General features: G+C 35.5%; 2 protein-coding genes across 3 annotated transcripts; both read right to left on the bottom strand.

The window, feature by feature from the left end:
- Positions 1 to 238: 238 nt before the first annotated feature.
- Positions 239 to 7,766, bottom strand: LOC103993299 (uncharacterized). The gene is made up of 12 exons (XM_009413309.3): positions 7,561 to 7,766; positions 7,390 to 7,474; positions 6,394 to 6,445; positions 6,298 to 6,318; positions 6,146 to 6,199; positions 5,221 to 5,271; positions 4,251 to 4,313; positions 3,670 to 3,735; positions 3,475 to 3,513; positions 1,758 to 1,880; positions 1,477 to 1,569; positions 239 to 589 (listed from the first exon to the last, which is right to left on the bottom strand). The coding sequence occupies exons 1-12, from the start codon at positions 7,652 to 7,654 to the stop codon at positions 407 to 409; spliced, it is 924 nt and encodes a 307-aa protein (XP_009411584.1). The 5' UTR covers positions 7,655 to 7,766; the 3' UTR covers positions 239 to 406.
- Positions 7,767 to 11,375: 3,609 nt separating this feature from the next.
- Positions 11,376 to 18,765, bottom strand: LOC103993300 (ranBP2-type zinc finger protein At1g67325). 2 transcript variants are annotated; one of them, XM_009413310.3, is made up of 8 exons: positions 18,627 to 18,764; positions 18,387 to 18,432; positions 16,023 to 16,141; positions 15,032 to 15,242; positions 14,622 to 14,689; positions 14,468 to 14,531; positions 13,922 to 14,034; positions 11,376 to 11,789 (listed from the first exon to the last, which is right to left on the bottom strand). In XM_009413310.3, exons 1-8 carry the CDS (start codon positions 18,639 to 18,641, stop codon positions 11,649 to 11,651), a joined length of 777 nt encoding a protein of 258 aa, XP_009411585.2. In that variant the 5' UTR covers positions 18,642 to 18,764; the 3' UTR covers positions 11,376 to 11,648. The 2 variants fall into 2 exon arrangements, with proteins under 2 accessions (XP_009411585.2, XP_064934796.1); XM_065078724.1 differs by having other exon boundaries at positions 14,468 to 14,689; positions 18,627 to 18,765.
- Positions 18,766 to 19,823: the final 1,058 nt, after the last annotated feature.

Raw genomic sequence — 19,823 nt, 5'->3', positions numbered from 1 at the left:
TATAAACTCATATAATATTTAGGAAATGGGATTCAAATATCATTTAATCATGAGAAAAATAGGTAATCGAGTTGGATTCGAGTACTTAAAATTCAGATACTCAAATAACCAAGCAAAGTCGATGCTTCGGAGACATTATAACCTGCATCAGTATATTCTGAGAATTTGGTAATGCAACTAATAAGTATTATCAGCTTTTTTATTCAGTTCGATATAACACATATGAAAATAAATAATATAAAAAAAAAATCTATTTTTTTTTTATGAGAATGTCAAATGGCCATTTAGACAGTAGTTATTGTCACTAAAACATAGATAATGTAGGAAGATTCAATCAATAAATTTGCATCTGTTTGCCCTTTAAGTAGGGGACAAAAGAATAAGACTTGGATCAAACTGATGAGAACTATTCTTTCATAGGAAGTTTTTGCATGAACTTCTCTGGGTTCTCCTCCAGGTATGGCACAATATGTTTTCTCATATCACTTTGAGAGATTTTGATATGGTTTCCTTTGACGCTGATATATTTGACTCGTCCAGCATCGTCCAATGTTTTCAGGCCGATCCAGTCTTCAGTGTAGAGAGTGGTCTGCAATGTCAATTCTTCACAATAAGCAATGAAATCATCAAAGAAGGAAAAGAATGTAGCTAAATAAAGTTTGGTTTGTTCAAATAGAATTTTGTTATCGGTGACGGTATGTCTAATGATGTACTAATTTTCTGGATCATCTGGTTTTACAGAAAATTGCAGTGTAACTGGCTTTACAAATCTGGATCATCATGATGCACCAAAAATTCAACTCATCAATTTCTAAAAAGTCATCAATTTGCATGGCTAGCTTGAAAACCCAACCCATTCTAGTTTGCATTTGGTAAGGTCTACGAGGCTCAAAACCGTGCCATACTTTTTATTGACCATGATACTTCATTTTAATGATATGTCTACCGAATGCTTCTGCAGATTACATTTAGATGAACTGTAAAACCTGCTTGATACTATATGATGACTGCAATCCTCTAAATAGAGATTGCAAAAAGATAGAAACTTATGAACTGTGTTCCAAGCATGTGACAGTAGTATTCCACATATTAACCACCTTCTGCAGAGAAAGCATCAAGAGTTGAATCATCCACAAGTCTGTAGCAGTACTTAGACTCTATGAAACAAAAATTAAAGTTAACATGTAAGGAATGTTGACAAGTGCACAGACAATAATTGGGAGTGAATGAAGTCAAAACATGTAGTGTATCATAGAAGATTTGCTTAAATATGGATGTTTTGACTTCATTCACTCCCAATTATTGTCTGTGCACTTGTCAACATTCCTTACATGTTAACACTCCCAATAAAAACTATGTAGTGTATCATAGAAGATTTGCTTAAATATGGATAGTTTTTATTTCAAACATAATTAGATGTAGAAACATGATTGATCAAGTGATATTAAAGACGTTCAATAGTGATAAAATCTTCACCTGATTTGGAGGCAAAATTGGGTTAAAGTTGTCATCTGGATAGTATCCAAACCAAGATGTCTCCCGAGGAACCAAAACTGTGTCGTGCTCAAACTGTCCAGCGGGTAGGAATCATAAATATAAGAAACTTCTACCCACATTACAGAATGTGATGTTGATACAGGAGATTCTAATGTCAAAAGAAATAAGTATTTCATCTGTTATATCCTAAAATGTACTGGTAATTACGATTCTTCATTTACCAATCAAACAAGAAAAGAAAAAAAGCTTTCCGAACTAACCATGATAAGCACCAAATTCTGTAAGCTACTTAATCTTTCTTTGTAAGTAGCATTTCTTTTGCTAGGATCTTCATTGTTAAGCTTTGGTAAGAACATGCATCCTTCCATATAGCCAGGGATGTCCTAAAAGAATTGAGAGTGAGCATTAGAAGTGAAAAGCATAATCAAGTAAATTGCAACATTTAATATAGAAAATAAAAACAGCAGGATAGAAAATGAACTTGTCACTGCAAACACTAAAAAATATCTGATTGATGTCGTATGTAAATCATCTTTGACTATATGATGTGCATGGTAACAGTATGGTGATACACAATACACAATCAGTCCAAAAGAATGATCCTTTCCTAAACTCCATGCTATAGATATCTAGAAATTCATGCCTACTGTGTTCATGTGATAATTTTACAAACTGAAGTTTAATTTTGCAATCTTATTTAATAGTATTAATTTATTAAATGAAAAGAACTTCATGCACAGGGAACAAAAGTTATGCTGGTCTTGTAGAATAGACAATTGAGATGAAACCCAGATCCACCAATAACACAGAGCGTATAACATAGCGATAAGTATATTATTTTCGAAGTTCTTAACTAAAGGGGGAGAAATGTATATTATAAAGTTATTTTTAGGATTTTTTTAATAAGTGCATTACTTCTACCGTAGATAGCAACCAGCCAGAACAATATTCTATTGAGCTATTATTCTATATGCTTATTACCAGATGATGTTTTTATCAACTAGTTCAATTATAGAATTGAGATCAGATTGAACAATTATGATTTTATAGTGTTTGGCAAAAGAAGATCACATTTCAATTCACATTCTAGCTAAGAAAATTCTGCCTTTTCAGAGGCTTTGAAATGCTAACTTGCGGGTGGGATTTTGATTATGATTCCCAAGAATTTGAGAAGATACAGTATCTGCAGCACTGTTCACCAGCAGAACATTCTGGATACTGCATATACCACTTTATGATGGAATGTTTCCTTTTACATTTCCTTTTAAAAGTGTTTTCCCCAGCCTCAGGCTCCTATCCAAATAGAAAACAATAGTAATCTTACCAAAGGCCTTAAGGTGAGGAGACATTAGCTATGCCCAAACTCCACTAAAGGTTTTAAAGGATTGTCTAGGTAAATCCAAGTCCTAAAGTAGGTGAACATCAAAACATGCTGGACCATATCAGTTGGCAAGCGGCCTTCATTGACTGGACACAAGAGAACCCTTCACATAATACGACATGTCAGCAGGAAAACTCTGATGTTTCAGCAATATAGCGAAGAAGTGATATCATGGTATATACGATGATTACTGATCTTGCTGATCACAGCCAACCAGCCTCTTGCAATACAAAATACATTGGTACAGTAGATTAAGTAACAATTATTCTAGAAGCTCTAGGACAAAGAAAAAGCATAGCTACGATGTTTTAAGATTGACTTCCTAAAATAACTAAGCAGTGGGATGTAATTTTCACTAGACCAGCGTAGGTGCATTAGTTGGCTAATAAGCCTTTCCAAATAAAATAAGATGTGTGAAATAAAGTAAGGGAATTAGTCAGTTAATGAGTTTGAGTGACAATTGTCTGCTTGCTGCACATTAACTCTCGGAAGTTCCAAGTGATTAGGAGCAATATAACTACATATCAAAAACAACAATAAAAATAGTTTAGATGAGAAGACAAAGTTGACCATTCAAATTCAACTGCAATACTCACATTTGGGATCTTGAGGTAACCACTAGGAGCCAAGTGGGCCTGTGATGGAACAATCTTAAGTCAGAAGTGCCAAATATTAGTCATGGTTGGCTTAACATACAAACATTTCATTTCAAAGTGCTTAAATAGAAGAATTCCAAAGAAGTTAGATATTTGGTGCATGCTACAGCATACTAATATGTAGTGCAAACAAACCTGCACATAATCTGAATAGATTTGTAATTTGATGAGGTTATCCACAAGTTTGCATAGGATCCCTGACTGCAAGAAAGAAACAACATTGGAAGAATATAGTCATAATTACAAATTGTAACAATTTCTGTGAAACATTTAGTGTTTCGAGATAAACCATTGAGAATCTAACATTCAAGCAGTACACATGAAGAAACCATGATCATACTCTTCTAACTATTCTAAAGTCAGCCGAACATATGAAAATTTTAAATGGATATTCATATACAAGAAACCAAAAGTACAAGTCTAAATCAGGAAAAGTTTATTACAAAACTCATGTAACCACATCATAATAACAGGAATATTATTTGACTACATACAGAAAGAAGAAACAATTCAACAGAAAGATGGAAGCCATAATCTATATTACAAAAAGTAATGGCTGACTCCAATGAGATCATAGGCAAAGTTGCCTCTTATTTAATGTGAAAAGCCCCTAGTTGGACATCTTACATAAATAGCCTTAATCGTAGACAAAAAGCAAAGTACATGGGACATATATAGAAGAATAAACAAGATAGAGCCACTTTCAGAGCACGTACTCCACATAATGGAACAGAGGCGATACCAGCATGAGGGCCCCCTAGTGAGATGAAATTCTTAACCTGTTACAAGAGCCTTAATAGATATAGTCACATAAAGCAAGCGTGATGTGTTCTTAATAACAAATGCCATGGAAAGCATAATAAAATTGTGTAATGAAAATCAATAAAAGCATATAAGTTTAAAAAATCAGTTCTTGCTAGGGATGCTTATGTTCACAATATTAAGTATGTTGAATAAAGATAAAATCAATCAAGAAAATGCTTAAATTATTTGAAGTTATAAGCCCTAGCATGTCTGCAAAGTATATATCACACTAATGCAGTACATTAAAGAACAATGGTCAACCTGCCCTTCTTCAAGACGTGATATTCCTTATATTCTGTTCTCTATGAGATATTAACCCTGGTGGAAACCATTAACATTGTCATAAGCTCAGTATAAAGTTGCTTATCAGGGTTGACTTAAATAACTTCATAGAACATATTTTTAACCTAGAAAGATGTATCATAACAACCAATTTATCAAGTATCTGACTGACCTTTACTTTTAAATGTTTCTAAAGAAAGGCTGTTATATGTTGTTATGTACTATGTAGTATGTACATATGCCACATTAGAAAATGCATCATGACAATTCTTGTATCATGGACCCTCTATAATTTGACTACAATCCATGTCAATGACACTGCAACAGTTATAAGCCTCTATAACTATGTTCGACCGTACAGGAAGCTTGAACTTGTCATACAACCTGGAGCATTATAAAATAAAAGTATACATTTCTAAAATACAAAAATATCAAGTTCATCTCCGAAACACTGTTTCAAATCCTAAAGACTGTCAAATATGTGAGACCAAATAATGCAGCTTCATGCATCGATTCTTTCATATTAGTGAAGATAAAAATGTTCAGGAAATAGAGAACAAATCCTGGAAGTAGGGAACATATAGAAGTATGATATCTTACCGGAGGTCCACCTTCACAAAACTCCACTACTGCTCGACCAATTAAGTTTCCCTAAAAGAACAGTTCAATAAACTTCTTGATTAGTATTTTAAACAAAAACACATCTTAATTGCCTAACAGAAACAATCTGGATAAAAATGAAAAAATAAGCAAGAGAAGTTAAAGATTTCAATAAAGCTAACGTCATTGCAGCAACAAAATCTTAGCAGAGAAGTGATTTAACCAAACCCTAATTCCTCTCTAAGTAGAATAAATTGGAATTGTTCACCTATAATTTTCTTCTTGTATTGGCCCACATTAGCATTTCATGCAGGATTTTCTGAACTAGACATTATAAATTTATAATATCAGAAAGAAAAAATGACCCATAAATTTTAAAATTTCAAGATTAAACACAGGTTAAAATTTTTCACTAAATACTAGGTGGCCACAACCACAGTATCTTTAATCTTTAACCATGATTCCAACTTCTAATCTGAATATTGAATCAGTACATTTGTTGCTTCAGAAAGTAAACTTGCACAAAAATTAAAAAAATAGTCCATCAATGGAAATATCAAACAGAGGCCAACAGACAAATATAGGGGTTCTAATGCTAAGGCATAAAAAACCAACCATACCGATCTCAATGGTCCAAGCCATAATTGGTATGTGGGATGGGCAACATACCAATTATGGTCATAAGAAGTGTAATTGATTGCTTTAGCTACAACATAGGCAACAAATAGGGTCAAAAGAAGTGTAACTAGCTTCATTTAGAAATGGTATGACACCATATATTTACCAATAAATAGGCCTAAATTAACTAAAATATGCAACTATAAGCTATACAACTTGTTTAATAATGCAATTCATAATTTTGAACATACAGGTATCTAGAAAATGACTACTAGAACCAGAAAGAACAACAAAAACTTATCATCACCTGAGAAAGGCCAACTATGTTGTAACCTGCTCTAAGTTCCCCCATCTCTTTTACCTGAAAAAAAAGCATGCAATTTAAAGAGCCCAACGACAAGCACCTTGGCTTTTATGACGAACCAACTTTAGTGAACTTCAACCGAACAACTTAATCACCTTCTCACATACAACATCTGCCTGTAAATTGCAAAAATGTGTTAACTAGAGCTAGAATGTATAATAAGGATCATATTTACGAAGAAAAGAATCGACCTGTTGCTGAAGTGGCATAATCCAAGAGTCCCAGACACCATTTCCAATTTCTCTAAGGAGAACAATGGTAAAATGTCAGACAAAAGAAAAAATGGAATTATTAAACAAAGGAAGGTCTTTATCCAGTTAATTGGAGGATCCTTATCTGTTAAAAATAAGAATTAAAGCTCACCTGTAGCTTGAAACATTTGTCCAAAGGACTCCATTTTTGTATGATATAGATCAAGTGCTACCTTAGGAAACCATTATCTTTAACAAGTAAAAAATGGCAGGATCAGCCTAGGATAGCATTAAGGTGCAGAACAAATAATATCTTCCAATTCTAATCCATTTCCAACAGTAGTCTATTTAAGAACGCATTACACTACCTTTTACAGTTCTAATTTGGTCACATCTGTCTTGATGACGAACAAGACTTCTGCTTCTAGTCCTAATTCTTTTGGTTTTTAGTCATCTACTAAAAGTTTGCTGGATGAGATTTCGAACCCTCAACCTATATCTGACATCAAGACTTCTCCCATATTTATCTGCTCAGCTATAAAGTACAAATGAAAAAATTGCATCCAATAACCATATCATAATCAGCACTGAACCTCCTACAATGTGTTAAATTTCAAGATAAGACTCGAAAACAAAAAAACTTGACATTAAAAGACATGTTGCCGCAAGAAAGTTAAAATTCACAGTTACAACTAAATTTTAGCCTGTTAAATTGAGTTTTTGCTATTTGATCCTTTCCCACTACCGATATGAAAGAAAATTTAAAGCAAATCAATGAATCAGCACGTGGGGAGTAGCAATAGGAAGGAAAACGAAGCTGCTTAAAGCGTAAATTATGGTCATTGCAACAAGCACTCAATGAAGCTCCAGCTGACCTTAAATGAGTGACCAACTTGCACAAGATCCATCAATCCCCATTATCTCAATTCGACCAATTGACGGTAAATAGAGAGCAATTTGACTCAAATAAGCAAATAGTAAGAGAGGCTTACGTACATGCAGTATCCCTCGGAGCGAGACCAATTGCCCAGAAGTTGCGTAAACTGCGAGACCCCCTTACTGGCACACTCATCCCCAATTCCTAACAAGCACCGAAGCCGATCCACCGATGATGAGATTCAACAAGAAAGAACGGGACGCTCCGGGGTTCATTCAGATGATACGTACCGTGCAAGACGACGAAGGGGATCGAGGACGAAGTAGGAGCGGAGGCGGCGAGGAGGACGACGACAGCGCCCCAGTATAGCAGCACGGAGGCCATCCCTGAGACACTTTCTCTTCGGAAATGAGGGTTGCTTGTTCTCCTTTCCCCCCAAGAAAAGGGGTTTCGGATGGCAAGGAAACGGGCGGTGTCGTCTGACGTCTGAGACTTCGATGGCTTCTTGGTTTCAAAAGGCTCTTTGGTGGTTGGCGTGGACGCCATCCTTCGATTTTGGCCGTTGGATTGGGCGCCGAAGAAGGTGTCGCTTGGAAGCAAACGGCCGCCTCGCGCGAATCAATTTGGTTCACAGGATTTAAAGATGGCAATGTGTTACGACTGTATTGATTCTTACTAACGGGCCTTAAGACTTTAAATGTTACAAAAAGAGTTTTCTTTTTAATTGACATAAGATAAAAAATAAATGTTGTAAATTAATGGGTCCTTTGAGTTTTGGTGATTGATGTTTGATTGTTAATTTGATTGTGTAATAAATAATTGACACAACTCTGATATAAATGTGGTAGATTCTGATTTTTCTAATAATAAATGATAAGATACATCACTTGATTGTCAAGATTCTTTGCTGATTACTATAATTGACGCCTACCTTACTCTCATAATTGACATCTTCAAAAGCAGACCGATGTTGTTTTAGGTATGATTACGATTTATTTTTTTGAATCATATGGTTGAATTCATCTAAACATCTTTGTACATTGAAGTTTATATCGGACGATCAAATTGTATCCTCGCTCGGTATGAAATCGCAAACTAATAAATCAAAGTGGATAGTTGATTGGAGGAATTATCGTCGATGTTTAAGTCAATCCAACGTGATCCAACCCGCGCGTAGGAGTATTCAAAATGGCTCCGAGTTGATTTTAAAGTGGCTCCGGGGTGGCTCCAAAGTGGCCCTGAGGTGGCTCCAAGATGAGTGCGTCGAGCTCATAAGGCGTCGCATGCACTAAGATCGATGTCGAGAGAAGTTTCTCGATCCGATCACTATGACGTTCAAATTAGTCATCGAGGACTTAGTGATTATTGGGTTTTTCGGGAAGAACCCCCTCGGTATAGTGTCGAGAGTAAGCTTTTATACATGGTCCATTGAGAGGATGGCTTATAAGTGTCTCAATGTCCACCTTTGACGTTTTGTCCATGTGGATGACAATGGAAGACAAGCTCGAACGGCTTCCCTTGGACTATTGTCCATGGGAGCAGACAAGTGAAGGATGACAATGACCTTTCCTTCTATGTCAATCTATAATCATATGAGTGATGACATATGTGACTTGACACGTAGTCTTCACTTTATATTACTTACTATATATATATATATATATATATGTGTGTGTGTGTGTGATGTTCATGGATCTGTGCAATGAGAATCAAATCGTGATGAGATTACGATAATGAGACCGATTCACTCTTAAACATAGACCATAAATAATCCTGATCATATGTTACTCGAGAGAGATATTGAGATAACCGAGCAGACTTATGTATTGTATACCCGTCCATGTGATGGAGGCGGCTGGTCTTATAGCTGCTCATGTTGGAATACTAGGGATACAATGTAGGTGCTCATTGGAGAATGAGTTCACTTATTGATCCGCTTGCGGAATGTTGGATGATTGATTATACCTCATTGTCAAACAGCGATTCTGTCATCCTAATAGTATACTTGGTCCTTAAACTTGAGATACCAACGATATCATGTATGAGTACTCCACTCTTTGATACCAGACTTATAGATTTAGAAGTTCCGGATCTAATGCAATCGGTCATTGAGAATGACAGTAAACCTTACAAGGACTATTGAGTGTCGATAGAGGATCATCTGCTCTCGGTATCACGAGAGAAATATTCTATGTTCTTGCTTAGACAAATCTTTAGCAAGGTCATTCAGATTAAGAGAGAAAGAGTTTTCCAAGAGAATCCAATTAGAATGAGACTCAAAGAGAAATCATATAGCCTTGATAACACCATGCCCGATATACAATCTCTAAGATATTATATGAATGAGAGACTATAGATACATGGTAACTAAGAACAAATAGGTTCAAATGATTAGATTCCCTTGTATCGCCTGGAGACTACGACGTAGTAGCCTAATACGTTCGTAATCGATGAGTCAAGTGAATTATTATAGAGATAATAATTCACTAAGCAAGAAGGAGTTTTGACAAGTATAACTCATAGCCAGCTCGATATCGGGCCTAGAGGGTCACACATATGTAGTAGGCGTTGCGACGAGTAGAGGTTCAGATATGAGATATCCACCGGAGCCCCTATCTTATTGGATATCCAATAAGCCCCTGAATTATTGGATCCCATGGGTGAGAATCAATAAAAGCTAATAAGAGATTATTAGGTAGAGACTCACTAATCTAATAGGTTTGGGTAATTGGATAGAGATCTAGTATCAAATAGGGCAAGATCCAAGTATGGTTAAGTTAATTGGGGGTCTCTATAAATACGAGGGAACCAAATACCCATAGGCTGATGCTTCCTAATTGCCACATTCTATTCTTCTTTTCCCTTTTCCTCCTCGGATAGTAAATGTAGAGATTTAGGCAATGATTGGAGGAGCATCGTCGCAGTCCTATTGTGTGGATCACCGCTAGAGATGATGACACTTGGACTCCTTCATTCAATCCCACAGATCTGTAGGAATTTAAGAATATATGATATTCCTAGGTAAGAATATATGATAGTCCTATTGTGTGGATCACCGCTAGGTAAATACCTTTTTGAAAAATTTAAGATTTTTGTTTTATATTCTTCCGCTGCGCATACGATGTCGTCGTTAGATTTCCCAACATCCACGTGACGATAGATGTCGAATGGTGATTGGTTGTCAATATGTTTCTTATCATTTATCCCTCCACCTCTAAAGTGTGCTTCGGGACTCCTATTAGAGGGGTCCGAAGTGCGGTGTTCAATTCACCCAACATCCCTATCGCCAACTTGCTCCTTTGTAGCGTAAAGGAGACACTCGTAGACGCGAGTTAGTTTTTCTTAACTCACATGTCTCGGGCATATGTTGTCTTACGCCTATGTCATAGTAAATTTATCTTAGCGTGGGTCGAGTTTCCCGACTCACATACATCGAGCTTATATGGTCTTATGCTTCTGCTATAATGGATTTAACTTAATGTTTTATCCTACGATACAATCAAAACTTTAATGAGTCAATCACATAAAACATAAAACTAAGATAGCTCATTTTTCTGTTAGAGGCGAGAAACATATAGATTCTTCGTATTCTCCTTACTAATTCATTCTATTTTAAAAAAATAAAATTATTCTCAAAACTAATTAATAATATCAAAATTTATAAATAATAACAATCAGCACAAACGAGGATATTACTATTAAATATTAATATTATTTTATCTGATTGAATCGAATCAAATAGCTCATAATTGGCTTGCAATCAACACAAGGCACAACATTTGAATCAGATGGGTCGAACATTTTAAGCCAACGTCTAGACCCGCATATTAATATGATAAAAAGGGGATGAGTCCAAGACAAAATAAAAAAGTAATATACCCGTCAATGTTCCATATCCACATAATAATAAAAGATAATCCTCGTTTATTCCCCTCATCCTTGTCCCATTAGAGACGAGGCCACACGAGTATTCATACCCTTGACACTTGTACCTCCTATCATCACATTCCAAATAGAATAACCATTATTATTAAATTTATTTGCCCATATTTTAAGAAAAATAATCTCCTCTCAAATTGTTGTCCAATTTTTATGAATCACAAAAGAAAACAATCAAAAAATTAACATTGGAACCATCGTTACAGATGCAAAAGATGCAATTTGAATAAAAATCTGATGACTACATGAGATTACTCCCGTCAGTCTAGATGCTTGGCAAAGCCTACAAACTACCGCAACAAACTAATAATACAAGGATAAATCAGTCCCATGCTAAACTATGGATTGTATGTTTGCCTATCCAAAGTGCTGACATGATAATTATATGAAGAGGTTGCAATACATCACTTTGAACCGCAGCAGTAGCCAAAATTGAACATCAGCTTGTAGAAGGCTTCTCGCTTCCGCATCCTTTCCGATTACAGACATTGCGGAAGGGGTAGTTGAGGTTGTTGCACTTGGGGCAGGTCCAGCTGCCTTCTGGAGCGCCTGGCACATCCTTGTCGACACGATTGGAAGCCTAACAGGACAAAGGATAAAGAAATCAAATCAAGTTATTATATTCATGGAAAATAATGAAATATAAATATTTTCAGTTAACAAAATGTATTGACTAAGACGGTCTGCAGATCATCAGATTCCTCTCTACCCCACCTACAAACTCTTCATCTGACAAATCAGGTAAGATAAGAGTTACTCAGAATGTTTATCTTCAAATCCAGGATTGACACTGGTGTCGACTGGCTTAGTTGTCAACTCATCCAGTCTGACTACTAGCCTTCTAGTAAATGACAACTCACGATCCTTCAAGGAATTCAAAATGGTTTAATTTTATGGAGTAATTAAAGGGTATGTGGTGTGACCTTAAGAATTAAGATCAAACTATCTTGTAAAACAAAGAGCCTACCAATCATAACGTATGCAATAGAGACACAAATAGTAGGCAATAGATTTTGAACAATAAAATATGGCAACCTGTAAGATGTATCCACTCATAAATGTACCAATTAAACTAGATTCAAAAAGCATCAATGCCTTATATATATATATATATACACACGTGTGAATACTTTGTGGTATATGTAAAGTATCACTGTTTAATATAGTATTTAAGTTTTGTGGCACGTATAACCCTCAAGGTACTCGGCCTATGAAAATAACTTCTGAGGTACTCACCAATTTTTTAGCAGTTCAGTGAAAAAACTTAGGAGAGCCTAAATTCGAGATTTTACATTTCATGGCAAAGGAGCTTTGGTGGTCCACCTGTATTGTGTCAGCAGGGATTGACATGTGCCTCAAATAGATGATATGTGATGCTCTGGAGGACAAAGAATTGAGCAACGAGAGCTGAATAATAATTTCAGCAAGCAAACATATAAAACCTTTTTTTTTCGTAAGGATAAAGAGGACACATATAAAACTGAAGGTGTCATGTTATGTACAACCCCATCCTAACTAGAGTTTGTGTGATAAAAAAAGAGAAGGGCCTCCAAAATAAAATAACCAAATGCTGGGAATTGCAATGATATCAAAGACAATGAAAAGGATAGTTCAACCATACCTTTGTGACTCACAGACTCCTTTATTTATGGGCTACTGGCAACAAAAAACCTATTACAATAGACAAATATTTTTCTATGACTTTAAAGACCTTCAAATCGGTTGCTATTTTCCTCTACTTGGGTTTGAGCAAATTTACATGGTTTCTGCAATTTCTAATGGTCAGAACCTCACCAGCTCCTTTAGGTGTCATATACAAAGTCAGTTTAGGACTCACAATCATTATAGCATATTTATTATCTTCTACCAATCTTTTTCATCGTTTGAAGACGTATTGACATCTTTAAATGTTTTGTTGCAAAGTCAGTTTAGGACTCACAATCTTTAAATTCTTTTTCATTACAAATGTTTTGTTGCATACCACTTTGGACAAGGGTTTTGTTGGATTGAGTCAGTTGGTTTTCAGGATACAATTGAGGATTTCCAAAATCTCAATATGTAAACATGTTTTCACCTAACATTAAGATCTATGATTTATTTTGTTAATAAATGCATGCATGTGCACATATCAAATTTTCACAATTCACCAAAAATATATTTTTGGTTTTGTGTCTTCATGAGCTCATCTTCTATATGTTGCATGATTTAAATAATATGACTGAATCTGATGTTTTATGCATACTTTGTCCTAAATATGTATGGAAAAGATTCCTCATGCCAATTCTTTGAGAAAAGACCAATTACTCATGAACAATGAATCACAAAAGTTATGCAAATAATTATTTTCTTATCAGATGGGAGATGGAACTCATGAAATAAGTTTTCAAGGGAAATAACCAGTGTTCATGTCAATCATGAGCAAGTATGCAATGCATGCAGTAGTTCACCAAAGTATTGTGCAAACATCTAAGAGACACTTGTACATAACCAGATTTTCTGAATCACCAATAAATCTGGGTTAATGTATGAGTACCATATGGCATTGTGCAAACATCTATGAGGCACTTGTACATAACCAGATTTACTGAATCACCAATAAATCTGCGTTATTGTATGAGTACCATATGGCATACCTGTAGATGAATAGCCTTTTTACCCGTTACATCAGATTTGCAAATGAAGATAAATAAAATAGCTAGTTAGATAGCTTACAGAAGCAGGCCTGGGAGCTCCACATTTCTTCATATTGCAAGTTGTTCTAAAGGCAAAATTAATATTGTCACATTTAGGGCATTTCCAATCACCCTCAAATAACCCATCAGGACCTGAAAAAGTTGTAGTTAGATGAATTACAATTGTTTTACGAGATTAAAAAATTCATTATTAGCATGATGAATACCATAAAAGACTATTAATGCAAATAATTAACATAGGATATAAAATGGAATGATAGCCATAAACTGCATGTATATAATGACAAAATCATAGAAATTTAGCAAGATGAACTAAAACAGAAACACATGACAAGTATGTATTTGGCAATTTATGTGTATATAAACCATCATAAAAGATTTTCCTTTAGACTAAACTGCCCTTTTAAGCAAAGATGATGCTATACTTGGGCAAGATGCCAGTCACATCCGTTCTCATGTTGCATGTGTTTCTGCTATTCATGTTCAATGCTAAACACGATATAGTTTCACAATGCTAGAGAAGATTTCCACTATCAGCAAATCAATAAGAAACTAAGAAACTTACCACCACGACGTTTACGTGAAGCACTATTATCAGGAAGTTCTTCCCCAGACCATGGACCCAGAACCTTAGAATCCAAGCATATAATAAGACAAAAATAAAACATCAGATGAAGTATCCATAACATGAAATAAAGTTTATATAACAAATTGCATACCGGCATTGGAGATCCTCGATAACCATAGCCATACCTGTCCATGGTAGGACCAGGACCATAACCATAGCCTGCAACAACCACAAAAGTTAATAGGAAAAAACATGGGCACAAAACAAAAGTTTCAGCCAAAACATGGGAACATTAACCACACATCAAGTTCAGAAAGATTCAGAGTCATGGTGACCAGAACATGACCCAATAGTTTAACCAGTTATTCAGAATGGACACGCAAACACTGCAAGCATACAGGCATGCATGCACATAATGAACCGTAGCCACATATGAAAATATATGTGACAGCATATTTTAGATATGCTAATACAAACATACGCTCATTAATACATGTTCACATTAATACACAATGTATATACAAAAAGAAAGAGAGAGAGAGAGAGAGAGAGAGAGAGAACCTCCTATTGGTCCTGGTGGACCATATGCAGATAAGGGACCATATCCTGGACTGCTAAGTGGACCATAGTCATAGCGCATCCCAGATAGTGGAAGTGGAGCACCGTAGCCACCAGATAATCCAAGGGGCATATGTGGTGGAACACCAACTCCACCATAGTAACCAGGTAAAGGACGATCAAAAGCACCAGGGACAGGTGTCAGCCCTATTCTCTGGTAAAGCAATAAAAGGAAAATTTTGGAATGGCCAAATGGGTATAACAACATTCACATGAAAAGAGAAATGGCAGATATGTATAGTTGAAATTGGGGAACGATTCCTACCAAACTTATTTCCCATGAAATTATTCTATACTGATCAACTGAAAGTTGGTGTCATTAAATAGGATAAAGAACAAGACCTTATAACCTTATCACACATCCAAGTGCACAATCCAGTTATATGGAAGCTTTTACCTTTCAAATATTTGCAGCAAATATAGCAACAAATTGATGATTTTTATTTATCATTTTTAATTTACAAAATACAATTGCTTTCACCTTGTTACTTAATTGTTGGTAATATTGGTAATAACCATAAATTTAGCGGTGCATAAATTTGGCTGGCTCCTCTTATCTCTTTTGTAGAGTAATGACAAAAAACATTGTTACCACAAAGACACCCTTAAATGGTAATCAACTTCTGATCACATAATTATATATAGATGAATTTGGTAATGAGCCAAAGAACAATGTGTAACATGCCCAAAAAATCAGCAGCAATTTTACAGGATCGAAGCCTATCTTCTAACGTGTACATGCTTAAGTTACTTAACATATCTGACCATAATTTGAGGTCATGATCCATAATAACCAAACCTATGTTGATCCGTTCCAGTGTCTACGTGCCAGCATACTACCAACACACCCCCTGACAATTAAACGCTTACAACTACAAGAAAATAAGGTGGTTTGATGATACATATGGAAAGAATAGTGCTAAGAGAAACTAACAGAATTTGGGCTGGCTGATGGTCGAGGAGCACCACATCTTCCACGATTGCACACTGTTCTAAAACTGAAGTTCACATTACCACATTGCGGACAGGTCCAATCTCCATCACTCCGAGAACCTGAAAACCAGCATAACAGTATCGACTTAGTTGTGTTGCTTGGAACACTAGCTATATACAGAAACAAAAAACTAAAACATTCATACAATGGCCAATCCCTCTGTGATCTTCTCCTTCTAAGAAGAAAACACACACACTCTCACTCTCTAAAAGGATATGATGATAACAAGGCTGTTGGAAGAGAACTAATTTGCTCACAAAATAATTTGCTCAGGAAATAGCTGATGATAGGCCATTGGAGGTGTCCAGCTTAGATAAGGTAAGAATAAGACCTTTTACAAATGAGAAATTAATGTAAGAGAATAGATGAGTGCTAGGGAGAAAAAGTTTATTTAATCCATCAAGAAGACCTCTCTCAAATCACACATGGCGTAACGTAAGCCCATAGTCATGGAGCATTCATGATGAATTGCATACTGCAAGCACTAACCCAACATGGGTCATGGTATATAATTACTATTTTACTATTGAACAAGACCAATAATTCACAATATAAAACGTCCAACACCACCTGTTGCAATGCATTTCCACTGGTGATCTGCAGAACGTGAATACTATTTTGGTCCGCTGAATGCATAGATGTTACACTCTTGTTCGATGTCAGCAAAAGTGTGTCCCCTGGTGTGTGATGTGAGAAAATTAACTTGACTACTGAATATTCAAACAATTTGGTACCTTTTAAAGTTTCCATACAAGGTGTTGTGCAAAGTGTTCTTCTTCCGTTGAGTAGTTTAAACTATTTGTCTCATGCACCTTGGTGTATTCAGTATATAACTGACATGTTTTCTTAACTTGCCATGTTGAGATCTGTCAACGATTTTCTTGTTCTACATATAGTATTAATGAATATTTGGAAGTGCTGCTATAGGTAGGTTTAATTTTGGTGTCTAGGTTGAATCAAGAATTCGATGTCAGTTGATTTGATTACCCTTTTCATCATGGAACCATTTGGTTGACCTCTGCAGAGAGGTCAAAAAGAACTTAGGTTGGTCATGAATGATAAAACAAAAAAATATATCATGTGCCAAGTCTTATGAGGTTCCAGTCAGTATCTTATCTGAGAACAGGCATTTGTCTTGGAAAGTTGAGGGCACCGTTCTAAATAGCACAGACACAGGCACCATGTAATGCATGGGCCAATTTTATATGGTTATAAGGGATGAGGGTGCAAGACACTCTTGCAGGCAGCTAACATACTGTCACAGACAAAATTGTAAACGGGATGTTCGACGTAATATTTATGTATGTCCGTGTATTTTGGTTTGTTCATGCTTTGCACAACATGTAAAGGATTGACAGTAGACGTAGCAACCCCATTTTCTTTGGGTTTGGTGGTCGTTCTAGACTTGTAAATAAAGATTGTGTCATGTGGATACTTGTGGGAAATATCGATCTGTAGTGGACCATTCGGAGCTTGTAAAGTCTGTTGATAATTTGTATTGGCTATGAAATGTTTACTGAAAAGATTGCTTGTGGATCCCGAGTAAGACGCTTTCTCTAATCTGTTTTCTCTTTTGTAGGTCCTAAGGGACCATAGGAGGTTTCGGAGAGACTGACCTTTACGGACGAACACGCAAGTGTGCCATACGACTTAAGCAAAACCAGCTAAGTGCGTGACAATAGGGCTAAAGCTAATGCAATAATAAAAAAAATGTATACAATAGATTAAGGAAAATCAGGTCCCACAATTGATTTGTTTTGCCCAAATCATAACTTGGCCAAGCAAGTTTGACAGATCCTAATATGCTTTTACCATGCTTTTTCCACCTTTTGTTCTTTTTTACTGCATCCTAAAGGAAACAAAGGAGAAAGGCCGTCAAAGGTTCAATAGCAAAGTCAAATATGTCACTGGTATGGTTTCTTTTTTCACGTAGCTTTCATAGGAAATGTCATGTCCTTTCCAATTTGCCTTTGTTTCCCTCTTACAACAAGACTTGAACTGACCTAACTATTGAGAGGCTCTCCATTTCAAAATATTGTGGCTTCACAAAACAGAATTTTTACCTAGCTAAGTACAATTACAAGCATGATAATAGATGGTTATGATAATTCATCCAGCACGACCAATTCATTTAAAAGAACAATGCATTAAGTGAACCAAAATCCTTCACTTCAGTTCGGCATCTAAATCCAAGCCAAATCAAAAGTTTAGCCAATAAACTGTGAGATACGGAAAATCATGGCAAAAAAAATAAGAAACGATCAAATAACCTATCGGAGTCATCTGCACAGATTAAGATCATACCTTCACTGCGTGACCTTTTGGATCCGAATGAGCCACGATCATCCACCTTAAAATATTAAAAACAAAAAAATGTTAAATATCTCACTGAAAACGAGGTAAGTTCCAAGAACCAGAAATTGGAAGCGACCGGAGGAGGAAACCGAAGCCCTAATTTGCGGGGTGAGGGATTCGAGGGGAAACGAGCGACTGACAGATAGCGAGAAGAAGTGAGGCAAAGAGGGAGGAGAAAGAGAGGCTCACCTTGGCGGAAGCCATGAGGCGGACGGGGTACCGATGGGAAGGATAGCTCGGCGCCTTTGGGAGGGGCGGCGACTCGGTGACGGCGGAACTCGTATCGGACCTAAACGCTCCTCCTGTTGGGTGTGCATCGTTCCAGTGTTGAATTTATAGGGACCCTTTTACATATATATCCTTGTAGAGCTTCGAAATAGCGTATTTACCCCAATATTATTATTTTCCTCTACGGAGCCTTTACGATTTTGTTAATGCAAACTCATCCTTCTACAAATTAATATTTGCAGTACTTATCCTCCATATTAGCATCAATTACAAACTTAAATTTAATTGTTCTCATATTTATCCCTCTAAATTTGAGTTGATTACAAATGATATTACTATCATTCAAGATATTATTTGCTTATTAGTAATTTTATACCTGCATCCTTAAATTAATTTTTTTCAATTGGTGTATTAAAAATATTTTTGGTATTTGAAATTTTATTTTATTATTTTTCACAAAAAAAAAATAAAAAAATATTTTTATTTCATTCAACAGCTGATACTGAGACCTATCATTTATTTAGCAACACACTAAATAACCCAGATATCTCAACATAGATAATTTTTTAATTAAACTTAATGTGATTTTTTTTTTGGAGTAAATGATAATTAAAAATCATACATGAAAATATTTAAACAATTAATGGGATCTATAAAGTTCTAAAAATTTTAAATAAATAGATAAGTAAAGAACCCCTTAGAAACACTCCAGTTAGCCCCTACTAACAATGGTTGGAATAATTAAATTTAAATTTATAATATTTAAAAATAATTATTTCCATAGTAGGGTGTGAGGGAGGGATATACCTATATCAATTTAATATGTTTAAATTGAATTTGATGTCACTTTCACTATGCTCCATATTTATGTGTATATGATAACGGTTAGTAATATATCATTCGTGACTTGTTACAACACGACGTAAAAAATATTTTTTTGAAATCATTAAAAATATATATATCATACATCTTATTAGGCTCGTAGTTCAATTGGTTAAAGCATCGATCTGTCAAAGTAGAAGCTATGGGTTTGAGACTCGTTAATCCCAAACTAAGATATGTTACGATGAACGAAGAAATAAAATTTTCTATTTTTTGTGAAAAACAGACATATAGAGCAAGATCTAATCGACAGTGACGATCCTTATTTCTTTTTTT

This window comes from Musa acuminata, chromosome BXJ1-8, assembly GCF_036884655.1.
Source record: "Musa acuminata AAA Group cultivar baxijiao chromosome BXJ1-8, Cavendish_Baxijiao_AAA, whole genome shotgun sequence".
Lineage (NCBI taxonomy): Eukaryota > Viridiplantae > Streptophyta > Magnoliopsida > Zingiberales > Musaceae > Musa > Musa acuminata.
This window is presented reverse-complemented; position numbering and strand designations above follow the sequence as displayed.